Source organism: Mixophyes fleayi, chromosome 2, assembly GCF_038048845.1.
Source record: "Mixophyes fleayi isolate aMixFle1 chromosome 2, aMixFle1.hap1, whole genome shotgun sequence".
Classification (NCBI taxonomy): domain Eukaryota; kingdom Metazoa; phylum Chordata; class Amphibia; order Anura; family Limnodynastidae; genus Mixophyes; species Mixophyes fleayi.
Window position 1 is genome coordinate 277,307,554 of NC_134403.1, and position 19,750 is coordinate 277,327,303.

The 19,750-nt window shown below is 37.0% G+C and overlaps 1 protein-coding gene across 1 annotated transcript in view; it reads left to right on the forward strand.

Moving 5' to 3' along the window:
• The window catches only part of CTTNBP2NL (CTTNBP2 N-terminal like), a 69,705-nt gene that overhangs the window by 40,556 nt on the left and 9,399 nt on the right, over positions 1 to 19,750 (forward strand). Inside the window, exons 3-4 of the mRNA XM_075196251.1 lie at positions 16,893 to 17,123; positions 19,464 to 19,571. Coding sequence (XP_075052352.1) covers positions 16,893 to 17,123; positions 19,464 to 19,571 — 339 coding nt within the window. The remainder of the gene's footprint in view (positions 1 to 16,892; positions 17,124 to 19,463; positions 19,572 to 19,750) is intronic.

Here is a 19,750-nt window from a genome sequence, read left to right on the forward strand (position 1 = left end):
GCCAATTTCCTGTATGGTATACATTTAAACCATAAACGGCATCATTTATTTTAGTGTAAATTGATAAAGACTTATCCATACAAACGTTTTTTTGAGCTGAGTTCCAAATGGAACACACATCAAGAGAACCTCCATAGATATAACTTTGCATAGAAATTAAGGGATGTATATATCGTACAGCTTTTGCTGATATCTGTAACCTCGGACCCGTGCTTCAGAACAACCTAGTTATCCAAATTGTATGACAAACACTTAGGCTAGATATAGACTTTGAATTGTCTAAACAGATTTTTTGTTTCTTCCTGTTATAATGGCATTTTACATGTATTTAGAACACTAGTTAACGTCATTGAAATGCTCTTAAATGATTGTAGTGTTAAAAAAATATATGTTGCCATATTTATTTATATTAAAATGTAATGTAGAATCAGTGCTCATTTCAAATCAGTGTTTGCAAACTGATTACGGATTGTAATAAGCGGAGGTAACGCTCAAAGAAAGGAGTTCACTGTAACTACTTTCTAAAGGTATGGTGATTAAAGATTTCAAATATCCAGATATATTCACTGCATTGTTTGGCATTTTTTTTTGCTGTCAAAACAGCTCTGTTCACTAAAAACATTAATTATGGAGACCTTCATGAAAAAGACTTGTTATGGCAATGAACATCCCTCCCCCAAATAAGCAGGGATCCCCTGTACTAAAGCCCCCTAATTTAAGAGCAGCTGAACCCCACAATCACCCCTTTAGTCCCATGATGCACCAGGGTTCACAGAAGGTTTGTCTTATTCAGTTTATTGGTTTTAGATTATTGTGTTTTTTTAAGTTATGGGCAAGGAAAAGCCTACTATTACTGCTTGCAATAGCTGTGTACCTAAATCTTCTGTAAAACCTTACCATTTTATATATACATTTATATTTTATAAACATTTCAGGTGTTAGCTCATTAAACCTAAGACATTAGATTATTCATGTGAGAACTAATAACATTTACAAATATACATTTAAAATTCACATACATTGGCAGATATGTCATTGTATTTAAATTTGCTATGCAGCTGGTTGAGAGTCATTTTGGACTCAATAAGGACATACCTCCTGATTTTATTTTATTGATTTGCGAGAACGGTCCCAATTTTTAGAAGTTGGAAGGAGCGCAGCCTAGCTGTGATTTTTTGGGTAGATTGGATTTGTCACCTAATGTGTCCTATTTTTCTATTTGGAAAACTGAAGTAAGTTAAGGGTCATTTACGAACTGCATGATATGCAGAAGTGCAGCTTGTTTAATTATAAACAAATATGCCTAATCATCTGTTAGAGCATAGAGAGGTATATGCCTACTTTCCGGTTTAGAAAGTACTCTGTCTGCTTGCGAGATTGCATGTGAAATGTGAATGTGCATTGTGCAAAAAGTAAAATTTCCATGTGAAAGTCTTGACTACTCTGACTGTAGGTACATCCCCTTAATTAGTTTCAACTTTAAAAGTGGTCTCTTGAAACACCATGGGCCTGATTCACTAAGGAAAAATCGCACAGTGCATGCTCGGAATCAGACTATACCTTAGTGAACACAAGAACATCCAATTAATCTTCAAACGCAAATGATACTTCTGACAGCCTACTATTTCATGGGCGGAGCAGGGAGGAGAAGGGGCGTATGCACGTAGTCAATGTACAGTAATGGAGTGCCAAGCTGAAGCACACTCAGCAGCATCAGATTCAAGCTTTTGGCCGTTTCTAAGGTACTTGTTTTTCTATCGTATCACTTGCACCAGCTACAGGTCATGTAGGTCGCGTATGCATACTATAACGTGTTTGCTCTTGAGCAACTGTAAAAATGCATTTTATATACAGTAGACATTAATAACATTATAGTAAATGCATTTCATGAAAAAAAAAACTTTTTTGATATTTTGTCATTAATTACTATATTATTAACAGGTAACAATAATTTCAAAATACTATACCCAAAAAAAGATATGACCGGACGCTGACCCCTAGTACGTCTCAAACTCAAAAGAAAGAAAGGTTTATATCTATATATAAACTACAAAACTTTTCATGAATACATATAAATATAATATAGCCACCACCTATGGACTTGGGAGAGGGTCAATGCTGCTCCTTATGGGAAGTTGTTGTGTGTCAACTTCAGAAGCCTGACTCTTGCAGTCCATGTTGGTGACTTCTGACACCACCTACCACAGCTGCAGTACAAGTCTTTAGATATTGGACAAAAATTCACTCACCATGGTGATCTTACCCTCTTTGAAACTTGATCCAAAATGTTTTACAGATCTGATGCTTGGGTCCAATATAAGATCAAAAACTTTTATACAGCCAATCCGGCGATATAGAACACTCTTGGGTCTCTTATTAGTAAGTGACGCGTTTCTCCACAGTAGTTTTGTGGTTTCCTCAGAGATAAACTATAACAACATGTAACAATAATTGGATACTTTTTTTTTCTGTGCGTTCTGCCTATACATTATATTCCACATGTATCGGATGTGTCTTGCAGTGTATTGTGTCTGTCTAAATAGGGCAAGTACCATTTTAAACAGTGTATCTAGACCAGTATTAAATGAGACATTTCCTGAGATCTGCTTTTACCTAAATACAGACGCGTGGGGCCACGATTTTAAAACAAAAAATGCACAATACATTAATTTTGCATTCCTCAATGAATCAGGCCCTGCTTGTCCGTGCTTGGTTATGGATTCATAGGAGTAAGGAAGCAGTAAGGCTATCTTTGTACATGTGTATAGTACATTTCAATGTTTTATTACATTGATATTTTTGTGCCTCAAATGTGTTTCCATGTGTAAACTTAGCCTTCTTGGCGCAAAAGCTGTTCTTTTAGAAGTATAGGCAGTGACCTGACCTCTGCCACCTCCAAAATTGTAAAAATAATTTTGCTGGTGGAAAGAGACTGTGCTTCCCCCTGGAAATCCCCTCTTAAAGCACAATTGCCAGTGCTTACAGCTTGCATAAATATATTGCCCCACAGTAGAAAATCTTGTTTTTGCATGTGAGAGCAGAGTGAGACACTGTATTTGGCAGGTGTTCCACAAGAAACACCCTGATTTGCCCAGCTTCTCCCTCTAGAAGGAACATTATTTTACAGCATTGGAGAGGCCACCAGCTTGACACTCTTAGCATTGCAAAACTCTGTTCATACAAGCATATTCTTGCAAATATTGGTGTATGACATCACATAACAGCATTTGTGCTGCAGGGCCGCATTTTTACACCTTTGTACATGACCCCTATTGGCGTAGATCACTACAGGTGTTCTTCAGTATTCTTAAAGGATGACTAAACTTGGTATTTTGAGATAAAAAGTAAAATACATTGTTCAATGCTAAGCGCTGCAGCCTTCTTAAAAAATGAAACTGTTTATTCCTCTCTTCACTACAGCCAACTCCTCCAAAATATCTATGATAGCGTACCATAGGGATCTGATATAGGTAAGGGAGCTGAGAATGCAGTGATTTTAGTTGCTGTGACATCACTGGCCATGCCCCTTTGCATTAATCTATTGAATCACACAGTGCATTTCTGCAAAGCGAACCTGCCAAGCTGTCAGGCAACTGTGTTAGAGAAACAACTGTTCTTAACATGCCATCCTGCTGCAGAGGAGTGAAAGAAAGTATTGTAGACATAAACACTCCAGTAGCATAATGTATATTATTCTATTCAGAGATACGTGTCCACTGATATATAATAATGTGAAAGTGATGCCGCATGGTCAGAACATTTATCTCGAATATCTTAATTTATAAGCTTGCATTTTACGTTCTGTGGTCCTTTAACTTTATGGACAGATGGAACAGAACATAACATTACGCAAATATGAACCATTGAACCCTCGTTTTTGTTTAGTGGCTCACTTAGAGTTGACCACATTTAAGCTAAAAGTGCAGTTGTAAAATATGTGCACTTATTTGTTTTGAGCATGCAATTCAAAATAAATCAGTAAATGTTGCATCATAATGGAGACACCATCATCATCAATTTGTTGAGCGTTATTTGGGGAGGGGCATGTTGTTTATTTATTTAATATGTTTTATTTTAACTGCTTAATTGCTCCTGGTGTAGAGCACCCAGAACAAATAACACCTCCTGTCAGGCATATCTGCCACTGTCTCTGCCTCTGCCTCTAAGGAGAGCATGAGTATGTAAACACGCCTATTGTGTACTTGAGCTATGTTAACCCGCCCATTCAGTTCCCAGTTCTGACTCTAAGGACATAAATAGGCGCAAGCCAGTCATATAAATAGCGTAACATGGTTGTAGGTTTAGACATTTCTCATGTGCAGGTAAAAAAAAAAAGAAAAGCATATTTTACTCTAAACACTTGCATTTCCACATCTGACTTGTGATTTGCACACATTTTAATTTATGTGCACCTAGTGGTCAAAGTAGACATTTAGAAGTGCCGGTATGAAAGATTTAATGGGAATGTAAGGGTATGGAATTTGATAGTTTTACAATGAAGACAATAGGAGAAGTGGTAGTATGGCATACCACCATATTCACCTCCACTTTGACCACTGTGTGCACCCCAAGATGCATTTGTCTTTATCTTATCATCAACTCCGAAATGTGCACCCAGGATTAATTTATAGGTACATATCAAGACCACATTATGATGTCTACGCAAATTGCATTTATTTTGCATCAGGGTGCAAGTTTACATCGAAAAAATGCATTTACACACAACTCTAAATGAGACACAAAAGTAGATTTCTTGCACCTTCTAAAAAGGAAAAGTGGCGATGTTGCAAATAGCAACCAATCAGATTGTACCCATTATTTATCTAGTGCATTCTATAAAATGAAAGCTAGAATCTGGTTTGGTTGCTATGGGCAATTTTTCCACTTTTTCTTTTTTGAAGGTTTGTTAAATGTACCACAAAAACTGTGTTTTTTAAAAATGATAATAATGTGATTTGCCATTCCACTGTTAAAAAAAAAGATGCTACTATGAAATGATATGTTCTTTAAAGAGAGTATATTACAAGTTTTACAACACTATGGGGTATATTTACTAAATATTCAAGCTGTCATTTTGCAGAATGTACTAAATAAATGACAGCTAGAATCTGATTGGTTGCTATAGGCAACATCTCCACTTTTTCAAACCCGCAGTTTAGTAAATCTAGCCCTATATGTTTATAGGATTATGGGCTAATTTAGTCTAACCTGATCTTAATAGTTTTATCATAATCATCATCATCATCATCATAATCATCATCATGGACACAGTCCTTTATTTTAATAGTGATGTCAGTAAAATTTTATGTCATGGTAATCCATTAAGGAACTCAAAATTTTCTCCATGTTAACCTAAAAGTAACAACTACAGCCTGTATAATAATTTGTGTACCATTGTAGAACAGATCACCATATGATTATGTGGCAAGCATGATTCTGTTTGTTAGGCCAATAATGATTAGTCAAGTTACATTATGTTAATGTCACCCCAACCCCCTTCCCAAACACATAAGGCCATATGTTTTTTTAATTTTCTCTTGCCTATCCAATTATCCCGAGCCGATTTGTAAGGACTCTGTGTGCAGCTCAGTTCACTTATATACCTAGTACTGCATACTGTTAGCTTATAAAAACAGTTGACCATTGTGGGATTGCAGAAATGTTAATATATCTTGAACCCCTTTTATTGGTTTAAGGGTGGTAAAACACATGTAATATATTGAAAGTTCCATTAAATTCCTAAAATGTGACCTTTACTGAGAAAGAATTATATTAGTATACTCCATATAATGGTCCATATCGAATGCTTCAGAACACAGGTATGCCAAAATTATACATTTCAGAGTACAGACTTTTCCCTGTTAATGCACTTACCACTTACTTTTTTATTGAGTTATTTAATATGGACTCAACAAATTAACCATTGAATAGCAATCCCTTTACATCAGGTTAGTATTTCAGCTACCATTCAATACAAAACTGACATTATACTTCCTGTATGACATGGTATTTTCCATTTAGTGAAATTGGCATACTAATGTATAAATCTTGATATTTTGTGTACAGAAACCTACAACATAGAGGATGTATGGACGCTTGTAGTAAATTTGGTTCACTGCCAGTTTTATCCAAACTGATTTAATATGTTGCTAAATACCTGTGTTGATCAAATGGTTAAAACGCTGCATTCCTGTGTGAAAAAAACCCCAAACCTTAAATAGTTTAACAGGTTACTCTATTAAACCTGAAACCAATAGTGTAATTGCCAGGAATCCCATTGTTCTTAATGCCAAATACTACAGTATCCACCCCTACCACGCTCATTCTCACACAACTTGAGGGCCAAAATTCTACACTATGCATACAGATATATATATGTGTATGTGTGTGTGTGTGTGTGTGTGTGTGTGTGTGTGTGTGTATATATATATATATATATATATATATATATATATATATATATATATATATATATATATATTAGATAGACAGACACACACTGCATTGACAAAGGTGTTTTGGCCTTGAGGTGTTTCAATCAGGCCCATTATCAGAAGTGTATAAAATCAAGCACCTATGCATGCAGTCTCCATTATGATACAAAATGGGTCGCTCTAAAGGGCTCAGTAACTTCATGTGTGTTACAGTGATAGGATGCTACCTTTACAGAAAGACGGTTCATGAAGTTTCATCCCTGCTGTATATTTCATGGTCATCTGTAAGTGATATTATTAGAAAGTGGAAGCGTTTAGGAACAACAGCAGCTCAGCCACAAAGCAGAAGACCACATAAAATCACAGAGCAGCGTCAACGACTGCTAAAGCACATGGTGCGTAATAGTCGCCAATGCTCTGCTGATTCTATAGTTGAAGAATTCTGAACTTCCACTGGCATTAATGTAAGCACACACCTGTGCGGCGGAAACTTAATGGATTGGGTTTCCATGGCAGAGCAGCTGCACGCAAGCCTCTCATCACCAAGACAAATGCCAAGCGTCAGATGGAGTGGTGTAAAGCACACCGACACCTGACTATGGAGTAGTGAAAACGTGTTTTGTGGATTGACAAATTACGCCTCTCTGTTTGGCAGTCACATGGGTGAGTCTGGGTTTGGGGATGCCGAGAGAACGTTATTTGCCTGACTGCATTATGCCAACTGTGAAGTTTGGTTAAGGGGGATATGGTATGGGGCTGATTTTCAGTGTTTGAGTTAGGCCCCTTATCTCCAGTGAAGGGCAAGACTAATGTTTCAGCATACCAAGTCATTTTGGACAATGCTATGCTTCCAACTTTGTGGCAACAGTTTGAGGAATGCCCTTTTCTATGCCAACAAGACTGTGCCCCAGTGCACAAAGCAAGGACTACAAAGACATGGTTTGGTGTGGAAGAACTTGACCGGCCCACACAGAGCCCTGACCTCAACCCCATCGAACACCTTTGAGATGAACTGGAACAGAGATTACGAGCCAGGTCTTCTCGTCTAACATCAGTGCCTGACCTCATAAATGCTCTACAGAATGAATGGGCACAAATTCCCACAGAAACACTTTTACATCTTGTGGAAAGCCTTCCAGGAAGAATAGAAGCTGTTATCACTGCAAAAGGGGGACCAACTCCATATTAAAGTACATGTAATGTATTTGAACACAATGGGGTATATTTACTAAACTGCAGGTTTGAAAAAGTGGAGATGTTGCCTATAGCAACCGATCAGATTCTAGCTGTCATTTTGCAGAATATAGTAAATAAATGACAGCTAGAATCTGATTGGTTGCTATAGGCAACATCTCCAATTTTTCAAACCTGCAGTTTAGTAAATCCAGCCCAATGTCATTACAGTCCCTGTTGTAATGGTCAAGCGTCCTAATACTTTTGTCCATATAGTGTGTATGTATGTATGTGTGTGTGTGTGTGTGTATATATGTGAGTATATATATATATGCATGTGTGTATGTGTGTGTATATATATATATATATATATATATATATATATATATATATATATATATATATATATATATATACACACATATATAATGTGTGTATATATTTTATTAGCTAGTGCGGGTATTAAGCAATTCTTTGAGGCAAAAGAAAGAGGCCAGCTTGGGTTTGTTTCCCAGAACTTTACTTGTGAAAGTAATTTCCCACTTCTCATATCTCCAGTAGCTTCCTGTCATTCTCTGATAATACAGAAACATGTGCTGCTCCCATTTCCAGGACCTGTGTTTGTTTCCTTCCCTGCTCTTATTTATGGAACAAAAGCAACTTCACAGCACATACTGCTAAAGTGCTGCTGGGATACACATTTTGAGTAGTTGCTCCTGGTATTATGGACAAAAATTAGAATGCTCATTTAGAATGCATAATGTTGATGACAGGCCAGCCACATAAGAACTTGCATTTTAAATGCTTTTTTTTTATGATGCACAATGAGCATGTGTATTCCAAAGTAGGAACTGAGCTCGTTGTAAATGGGAAATTGGAGGTGTTGCCCATAGCATCCAATCAAATTCTAGCTATCATTTATCTAGTACATTCTAGAAAATGGTAGTTAAAATTGGATTGGTTGCTATGGGCAACACCTCCACTATTTATTTTAGAAGCTTTAGTAAAACTACCCTTGGCTGTTGTTAGGTTTGTGTAATGTCCCCTTCTGTGTATCAAAATGCAAGTCTCTCCCAAAATAAAGCTCGAGCCAACTACATCTTTCTGAGTCTGTTCCATATTATACATAAATTCCCATTGTTTAGAATACAGTTCTGTTCTAATAAATGACTATGGGAAGGGTGAGCACTTTGGAGCTACTGGAATGGCTTATTAAAAAGTAGGTCTGTATGTTGCAGTGAAGAGACATTAGGATATTTATTAAAACAACAAGCTACATCTGGAACTTATCTGTGGTCTCATGACCTCAATAGGCTTGCCAGTTCCCATGATACAAAAACATTGGTATCAATGCAGGGAAACTCCACTTTAAGCCCACAGGGTAATTAGGATAATGTGCAATGTGGTATGGTTCTTTTCATCAAATGGCCAAACTCCAGCAGTGGTCCAAGTACCCACACTTACTGTATTGCAGCAATGTAGGCAGCATCCAAAGGAATTTATGATTCTAATATTATTTTTGTGCGTAAATAAAAATTCTAAATAAACAAATGAATTGTAATACTGCTATTTCATTTCCACTAAAGTATAAACAAAGTAGTTTTGCTGTACTCCCCAATAATCCACACGTTAATGTGTTTAAGTGTTCCAAATCACCATGTTTCTCAAGTACACAACAATAACGAGAAAACAAGAATCATCTCTCTCTCTCTGTATATATGTGTGTATATATGTATATATTATATAAAACCCTGCTTTGGTTTGTTGTACCCTAGAACATGCAGTGAGTGTTATGATGGGTTCATAACCTCAGACGGTAAGTTGTTAGAATGTAACACCTGATTCTCATTACTGTTGTGCACTTGAGAAGGGCCGAAAAACTGGAAACATAGTACTAAATAAACGATGCGGTTTGCAGCAACATTAATTTGTTTGTAAATAAAAATACTGACCAATAAACTCCAGTCACTTCTAAATGATTATTTTGCATGTGACAATGTTTTTAACACTGTTGCTGTGGTTATGACCCGTGAGGCAGTGTGGTTGTTATAATCCCCATAATGCTTTGAACTTAAGTATAAATCTATAGTTTTCCCATTTTCTCCCATATATAACCAAGAGTGCTCCAATACATACAAATGTGTATGTGCATATTTCTCAGTTGGTTCTAAGAGAGATTTTGTTGGCTAGCAGCATAAAATAATTCTATTAATTGCAAGACAGAGCAATTAAGCTTTTTTTGTAGCCATTTGTCCACAAATTAGGGGTGACCTGCCTGCTTAAAGTCTATACATTCACTGGCCATGTATCCCAATACAATTATGTTTGTATACCAATACACTGCCTATATATATATGAACACATGACTGATACACAGATGCTACACCACCCACCTAACTTATTACAAGGCTTAGAGAAAGCAACCTGGATTTTCAGACTGCAGGTAAACTTTGTAGAATGACTCATAAAACAGGATTCATTTCATCCTGTTAATGAACTCTAAAGTCATAAAGGTGGAGTGTCTATAGAATGTTGAGCAACCAGTCTTGCTGATTATCAAAAAAAATCTCAACAATGCAAAGGGAAGGGCCTCATTTGTTTTTATTATTTCCATTAACCGCTTAATTATATATCTCTATGCAGTTAACTATTTATGGATGGCAGATCAATCACAGTCTATGCAGGGTGATGCCTTCTTGCCAGCACAACTGGCCAATTATCATCATCACCATTTATTTATATAGCGCCACTAATACCACAGCGCTGTACAGAGAACTCACTCACATCAGTCCCTGCCCCATTGGAGCTTACAGTCTAAATTTCCTAACACACAGACAAGGGTCAATTTTGATAGCAGCCAATTAACCTACTGGTATGTTTTTGGAGTGTGGGAGGAAACTGGAGCACCCGGAGGAAACCCACGCAAACACAGGGAGAACATACAAACTCCACACAGATAAGACCATGGACGGGAATTGAACTCATGACCCAAGTGCTGTGAATCAGAAGTGCTAACCACTTAGCCACCGTGCTGCCCATGAACCTTTTTGCTGCTATGTAATTGAAGTTAAAGTCACTGCTCTTAGCTGAACTTGAACTTCATTCTTGTATGTTATGTTGGTAAGCAAAACATAGTGATCCCATTTTGTTTTGTTTTTTTCTGTTTTCTTTCTGGTCTGTGCTTTTTAAAATGTTTATGCAGGACATATATTGCCCTATGCAGCAAAAGAGTTAATTTGCTATTTGGTCTGTGTGAACACAATGCCCTGGTGCCATAATAATACATAGGATAAAATCATGTCATATGGGTGTCTGTCATGGGCACTATATGAAAACTGAGCCCACCGCTGTTCTACACAGGGATTTAGAGGAACCTTACTAATTCTATCAGTAAAGGCCAAAAAAGTCTCTGCAGGGAAGATTCCAAATTACTTTAATTTTATGCTACATAGTAAAGGATCAGATTAAATGTCAGAAACATAGACCAACTATATTTGATGCAGTAATTAACATTCTTGGAATATGCCAAGTAAGAATTATGCACACTAAGGAAGCTAAAAAGTTTGAATATCATTAAAAATAATTAATGGTAATTGATAAGCTATGCTTGTATCACCAGCAGTAAACATTAAAACACACTGCAATCTTTAATAGAATGCAGTCAACCTTATTTAATTACTAGTATCTCTTTATGTACTGCAATCTACCAATTATGCAGGACCACTATTTTACGTAGATGATCATAGTGTCCCGCCACATTGGTTTTAAGGCTAAGCAGTAATTAGATGACAACGGCTATCGGCCTGTGTGCGGTCATCTTCCGACCATGCTAACAGCTCATGGTGACACCTAGGGGTAAATGTATCAAGCTGAGAGTTTTCCAGAGAGTTTGAAAAGTGGAGATGTTACCCATAGCAACCAATCAGATTCTAGTTGCCATTTTGTAGAATGATAAATATAAATGATAGCTAGAATCTGATTGGTTTTTCAAACCGGTCGGAAAACTCTCAGCTTGATACATTTACCCCCTGCACTGATCTGCTCACTCAACCCGAGAAAAAACAAATGTTTTATTTTATTTTTTAAATCAAGTTGGTTTTATTGATTTTTATTTTTGCAAGCAAACAACGAAGCAAACACATCTCATAATGAAATAAAAAAAATAAGGAGTAGAGAACATAGAAACAAATACTAAATAAAAGGAAAGCAAATTCCTATTTTTTTTTTTTAACAATAGTTGCATAAAATCCTCTTGACACTCTAACTTAAAGGTTCCATAATGTTTCATTAATCTTTATATACATCCAATATTCTTTCTTGCATATAGTGTGTTTGCAAGTATCAGAGAAAGGCACGGAATGCATTGAAAAAATGTGGAAATAGGAAAGTATACATATTTCAGTGTCTAGTTGACTCACTGTTCCACTACGGTGGATAGAATAATAAAGCATGGCAAATCACCCCAACCTTCCATGTAGAAGCATCACCTGCCAACCATTGGATCTTCTCCAGTTTGTCTACCCACAGTAGCCATATTGGACACTGATTTTTTTGCTTGGTGTTTGAGAGGCAGAATCGCAATGTGTGTGTTCATAGTTATACTGACTGCTTACTAAGAGACTTTAATCCAAGTGCCCACATCAGAACTTGGATCAGCCACCAGGGGGTAAATGTATTAATGTCCGGATTCTTCAACTCTGGCGTGTTCAGCGTCTTCGGCGATTAAATTTAAAGCGGTGCTGCATTGTAAAGGGAAGTTTCCCTTTACAATGCAGCGCCGCTTTAAATTTAATCGCCGAAGACGCTGAACACGCCGGAGTTGAAGAATCCGGACATTAATACATTTACCCCAAGGTGGTGAAAGAGCTAGAACTAAGGGGATGGACACTAGCTAACTGGCTGATAAACACCCATGCTTGCTCTGTAAGAGTACTGAGTAATATCCTTAAGCATGCCAGACATGGGCTTCCAGGACAATCACCAGTTTGGACACTCACAAAAATAGTGCTCTCATGCATCCTGATTTTGCAAGGACACTAACAGTGTTTGCTACTGGGAATGATTAACTTTTTAACGTGTATATATATTTATTTATTTTTGTTTTTAGATTTCAAAAATATGGTATCTCTACACAAGTTATTGGGCGGCCTGGTGATACTTGTTTAAGATTTAATTAGTTATATCTGATTGTTTGCAGGGCATGAGTTATCATGATGGTCAATATTGGAAAATAAGGCAAGAAACAAATTGGCTTACTGGATTGCAGAATATGTAGCCTGCTTTAGACTCCAAGCTTACTAAATCAATTCATGCAAACAATTATTTAAATTAAAAAAATACTGTAGCTAAGTATGCATGTGGTTGCTGTACATTCCATTCTCCTGTTCTCATAATCACAAGATCTCATCTCTTTCTCTCTCTTCTCTCTAAATGCCATATCTAAGCTTCTCATCTGTTGAGCCAGTTATGACGATTTTATATTTTTTCTGAAATCCCCAACTCTCCCTGCCATCTCCATTATTTCAATTTTATTCTGTATTTTTTATTGTATTTGTCTTGATCAGTGTTGAACAGACATGACCCACCCAGGGAAAACGTTGCAAAAATGGGACAATAATAGGATTGCCACTCTAATGCAGATATATATGTAGAGATAATATACATCTTTATATATCACCAATATTCCACTGAGATTGCTGTAGTAAGTGTCTAAAGGTAACTTCTCCATACCCATTCTCTTCTCCTCATAGCCTTCACGCCATTGACCTTTATGACACAGTTCTTTACTGGTTCACTACCTACCTATTAAAAAGCTCCTTTAGTGTTTGACTTCTGGAACATTCTCCCCTCCACTCCCACTATCCGTTCAGTGTGAAAAGGCTCTTTTCTCATCCTCTACTGTTCTCGCGCATCAAGGCTCCTATTCAGATCCCTTCTCTGAGACTAAAGAGGAAGGCACCTGCGCTGGATGGGCTGGCTGGGCAGCCTGGTAAGAGGGGGATTACTGTGTTCCGCCGGCCCTGCTTATAGCTGTCCCGGTCTCCATTCTGAGCCACACTCGCTCCTCTTGTTTTAGCTGTGCCCTCTTGCAGAATGTAACGTCAGGAGCAGATCCCACCCTACCCTTTATTTTCATGTGTGCATTTATTATGTGTACCTTGTATGTCCCTGTTTTATCCGGTATTCTTTACTGTTGTGGAGCGCTGTGGCATCTTACAAATCAATATTTATACTATTTGGGAGATTTGCGCCAGATTGACTATCACACATCCCTGGAAAATGTCTACTTTTGAATGTGTGACCTTTATTATTTGCTGATACTATTGTGGTGTTCAGACTTAAAATTAATGTTGTGTTCACTTGGTCAGAAAGAATAACTTACTCCATAGTGAAATATACCAGACTGCTATAAAATTAAATGTAAGTCTCTGATAGATGGGAAAACAGGCAGAAAGTGAAAGCTGCATACTGAAGCAGAGTATATTGGACAACTATGTACTGTATGAAAGACAAGTGTGGCACACCCACCAATACAGTAGGATAGGTTCCAAAGTTCTGTATGCAACATTTGAGCAGGGCGGATACCAACAACAATTAATGAGTATATGTATAATGCAGGAGAAGATAAGGGTGTGGAGTGACACACACACACACACACACACACACACACACACACACACACTTTGATTTGTTTTTAAGACTGTTCCAATAAACATTACTCATTACAAATGCTCAGTACGGTTATCTTGTTCTTGAAACATTTTTTCATTAAAGAACAACTAAATCATTTTTAGATGTGAACCATGGAGGTAAAGATTTCAAAAATGTTAAAAAGATTATCCTGCAGGCACTTGTATTACTATTACATCACTGGCACTGGCCCTGTGTATGAATCAAAGAATTATTATTATTATTATTATTATTATTATTATTATTATTTCCACTTTTTTATTTAGCTCCAATTATATTATGCAGTGCTGTAAAGAGAATATACAGTAACCGGGCAGCATGGTGGCTTTGTGGTTAGCACTTCTGCCTCACAGCACTGGGGTCATGAGATAAGCTTCCTGACCATGGCCTTATCTCTGTGGAGTTTGTATAAAATTGGCCCTAGTCTCTTTCTCTCTGTCTGTGTGTGTGTATGTTAGGGAATATAGACTGTAAGCTCCAATGGGGCAGGGACTGATGTCAGTGAGTTCTCTGCATAGCACTGCGAATTAGTGGCGCCATATAAATAGCTGTACCTGCCCTATTGGAGCTTATATTCTAAATTCCCTACCACACACACTAGGGTCCATTTTGTCAGTCTCAATTGGCAATATATTTATTTATTTTTGGACTCTAGAATGAAAATGGAGTACCCAGAGGAAACCCACACAAACATGAGTAAAACATAGAAACTCCACACAGAGAGTGTGTTGGTTTTAGTCGAACCCATGACCCCAGAACTGTGAATCAGCAATGCTAACCACTTTGCCACTATACTGCCCAACCCATACAGTGCATTTCTGTCTCTCAAACACTGTCTACTTAATTAAAGAAGCACCTCCATCATAACTTGCCAATTTACTACTGTGAAGTGAAAAAGAACATGGGATATTTGGTTGAGTATTCCAGTTATTTCATGTATATTATTAGTTCAGTGATACACAAATTTTGCTATATATTAATCTAAGATAGGGCTTTTCTTGTTCTTTAATAATTATGTTAACACATCTTCACCACACCACTTAACCTAAAATACAAATATGTTCATGTAAAAGTAGCTTTAATATTTTTCTCAAATATAGATTTCAAGGACTCATTACAACTTTTATTTGATAGAAGTTTTGATCGCAGGGAAACAACCTTCAACTTCTTGCCATTGAACAGAGTGTCCACATTTTGATTTATTTTATTTACTGGTTTCTACATGCCCCCCTGCAGCTTTTAATAAATGCATTGCATTTACTTTATAGCTACCATCTGTGTTTTAGCCATGTATTTATAATACCAGGCACAGTGGTAGTTCCCTGAGTTGTGACAAAAGCTTTCTCTGCATTAGATACAGTTCTGTCCATAGATTATCTTTGTGTCATATCCAAGGTAACACAAATAAACAACTCTGCACATTATAAATATGTGGCTAAAAAATACTGAAGGAAGTTACTTGACACAAACTATATATTTAGTAAAAGCTGCAGGATAGCATGAATAAGAAACTAAAGTAATATAAAGGGGAAATCCACTTTTAAGTATACTAAAAGATATAGTTAGTCAGTCAGAACAGAAAATTAGATTTTTGTCATAGTATTGGAACTATGTATACTGCCTCAAGAGCAGATAAATGTTTTTATAATTCCTAATCTTGAGCTATTAATGAATGATGAAGTGCACTCTGGGAACTGTGTTCATTGCCTTGTACTGCACATTTACAAATGAGAACTCTCTGATTTTGCTCTGTGATGTTGACTGTAATTAGTCAGTCACAGAATACTCATGACTTTCCTATGTAAAGTTAATAATCTCACGCAAATTAAATGCTTAATACATTACTATAAAACTTCATCTAGTAGTTGTGACAGAAACTTTTATGTGTCTGTTTGGTGTTAAGTTGCAGCCTGGTAACTTGAGTTTATGGAAAAATGATACATTAATGGCAGAACTTCACCACAGTCCCTCCTAGTCTGGATTTTTTTTTCTCAGACTACCATAGAGAATGTGTCTGAATCCAAATACAATAAAAAAAAGTGCTTCAATTTGACATGTTGAATAGCTATTGCTTACACCATTAATTATAAGTGAAAGACATAACTTGTTTAATGTAAACATGAGTTCATGCAGTGATACACCAAACACAACATCAGCTGCTATTGTATAAATAAGTGACACTAAGGGGCATATTTACTAAACTGCGGGTTTGAAAAAGTGGAGATGTTGCCTATAGCAACCAATCATATTTTAGCTTTCATTTATTTAGTGCATTCTACAAAATGACAGCTAGAATCTGGTTGCTATAGGCAACATCTCCACTTTCAAACCCGCAGTTTAGTAAATATACCCCTAGCCTCATGTATGAAACTCTTATTTCCCTAAATATTGAAAGCTTGTGAACAGGGTCCTCTTACTGTGTTGTCTGTCAGGTAATACCTAGTCTTGGCTTGTTGCTGTCTGCACCCAGTTGTAAAGAATCACCTTGGTAGAAAATACTGCACTAAACATGTGCAAGGTTCTTATTTGTTCTTTTTGGGTTTTTTTTTCATTTGCTTATATATATATATATATACCTTATTATTATTTTCCCAGGCGAAGCATAAAGATAGATTCATTGAGGAACGCTATGGCAAATTCAATATCAGCGACCCCTTACTTGCCCTGCAGAGGGATTATGAGACCCTCAAGGAAGACAATCATGGACAGAGGCCCCCTGTGTGTTCCAATCCCCTATTCATCTTGAAAGAGGTGATGAAGCAATGCAAGACCATGCAAGAAAGAATGCTGGCTCAGTTGGCTGCTGCTGAAAGCAGACACAGAAAGGTGAAGGTTTAATTTGCATTTGTGATTGTTTTGTCTGCTTTCCACCTAGGTATCCTGGAAGTCTCACTTTCTGAGGATTCAAAAACAACTTATTTGGGCATCTGTGAAAATGCTCTATGGGGCCAATTCAGTTTGGCCGGTAATACTGCGTACTATTACCATTCGTACGATAAAAGTGAGCAGTATTACCGTTAGTACGGTAAAAGTGAGCAGTATTACCGTTAGTACGGTAAAAGTGAGCAGTTTTACCGTTAGTACGGTAAAAGTGAGCAGTTTTACCGTTAGTACGGTAAAAGTGAGCTGTATTACCGTTAGCACGGTAAAAGTGAGCAGTATTACTATTAGTACGGTAAAAGTGAGCAGTATTACAGTTAGTACGGTAATTTTAACACTGATTTTTGCTCTCACCTCTCGGGGCTGCGAGTGAAAATCTGGGTTAAAGTTACCGTATTAAATGTACAAGTATTTCCGTTGCGTTAATCCTAGACCAGGGGTAGGCAACCTGCGGCTCTCCAGGTGTTGTGAAACTACAAATCCCAGCAATGCCTTGCCATCTGCTGGTTATCTGCTGGTAAAGCATGCTGGGACTTGTAGTTTCACAACACCTGGAGAGCTGCAGGTTGCCTACCCCTGTCCTAGACTAATGTGGCCGAATTGAATCTGCCCCATTTGTTTTTGGGAGTTTTTGTGTCTTATCAGTGTGCTGTGCATTCACCCCTACATTAATAAACAAAACTGTGTATATGTCTGAGATTATATGTACATGTATTATGTATTCTTTGCTCTAAGGGAAAAGAAAGCTATCTTTGGTGCTTCAAAGTCACAGTCTGACAATTTGTCTCTCAGCAGCTTTGTAAGTCAGAAGGAATGTTAAGGACTGTATGATGTCACATAACCAGCTTTGTTTATTTCTGAGGCGTTTGGTTTAGATGAACTCTGCACAGTAGAACGTTTATCTAAAAGGGCATACTTAAATGTCAGCGTTTTTTTAATCTTTCTCAAAATGACATTTGTTTTTCGTGATAAAATATAAAATCATAAAAAATGTCCTATAATATTTATTTACCTTTAGGTTTTTGCATATGGGTGAGGGGAGGTGGTATCTTTTGTCTTCTCACATGATCTCCCTCAGATATCTGGAGCAGATTACTTATGAAGAAGTAATTTTTTGAATAGCCTCTGTGATCCGATCACTTTGGTGTTGGCACATATCCATTAAATGGAGTTGTTTAGTGGGGAAACCTACCAAAAAGATATTAAATTGGTAACACATCCCCTTCACAAACAGGCAGCGACAATTAAATTTAATCTTATGCATTATAAGCATCTACAGTGCTAAAGGGGTTAATGAACATAAATAAGCAATGTTTGAAAATGAACAGTTTGTATGAAAATGAGGACATAAGGAGCTTCTAGTTATACCCTCTAGCAATGCTAATAGAATGACCACATTTCTCATTTTTCAATGTATCAGTATTGCAAACCTTTTCTATTAGAGGTCCCTCTAGTGGCTTTTAAATATATTGCTATATTCTATAAATGTAGTGTATGATTTTATGATCAGTTACTAGTTTACTTCATTTAAACATTAAAACACATTACGGGTTATTTGCTAACATTGCTCAGAAATGCCAAGCTGTAATAAAATAATAGCAACCAATCAGTGATTAGGTATTATATGTCTAGTGCAACTTAGGCTATGAAAGTGAATGTCTGATTGGTTGCTGTGCCCCTATGTACAATGTTATGAAATGACTCTCAGTGGATATATTAAAATAAGAGTCAGAGATAATGATGTTTGAAGGGCATTTATATTGTCTCTTTGCAACATGTAAAGGTTCCGTAATAACCTTAATAAACCATTATAACTATGTTACTCAATGCTTCTAGTGTTTAGGTTTTTAGAGGCAAACAGTTGTTTATTTTACATAATGGACACAAGCAAGATCTCGATTATTCCAAAGAAACATGCTCCATGTATATTTCCACTAGTGCAAGTTATGCCAGCAACATCAAACTGATATATTAGAAAATGAAGTTGAAGTGGGTGATTAGACATGGGAAAAAGTATGTGTTGCAGAGCTTGAACACCACCCAGAGCCGCTCAAGACCAATGGTGGTCTTAATCTGCCACTAAATGTATCTAATAAATGTCTATATAGCCTATGTCTATATAACCTGTATAAATGTAATACAAGCCAGATGTTTCTGGCTGATCTTTGTACAAGATATTGTACAATATTACTGAATTGTTAGTGTTACCTGATTTGCAAAGCTGTAAATGTAATGGACTATAGAGCTACACCGGTTTCTATTTAACCTCTCTCTTGTGTGTTGCAGGTCATTCTAGACCTTGAAGAAGAGCGGAGGAGACATGCTCAGGATGCAGCTGATGGAGATGATGTCACATACATGTTGGAGAAAGAAAGAGAGAGACTGGCTCAGCAGGTAATCACAAACTCCTCCATTAAGGAGGAGGTAATTGATGAGGGACCTTGAACAGATCAGATTGCATTTAGTTATATTAATTTGAGAGAAGTTTTTCTGATTATTTGAATACAGTTGTGAGCAACCACCATCTCTTATGCTTCTCCTTTCATCATTGTGCCACCGTACCTTGTTTCTCT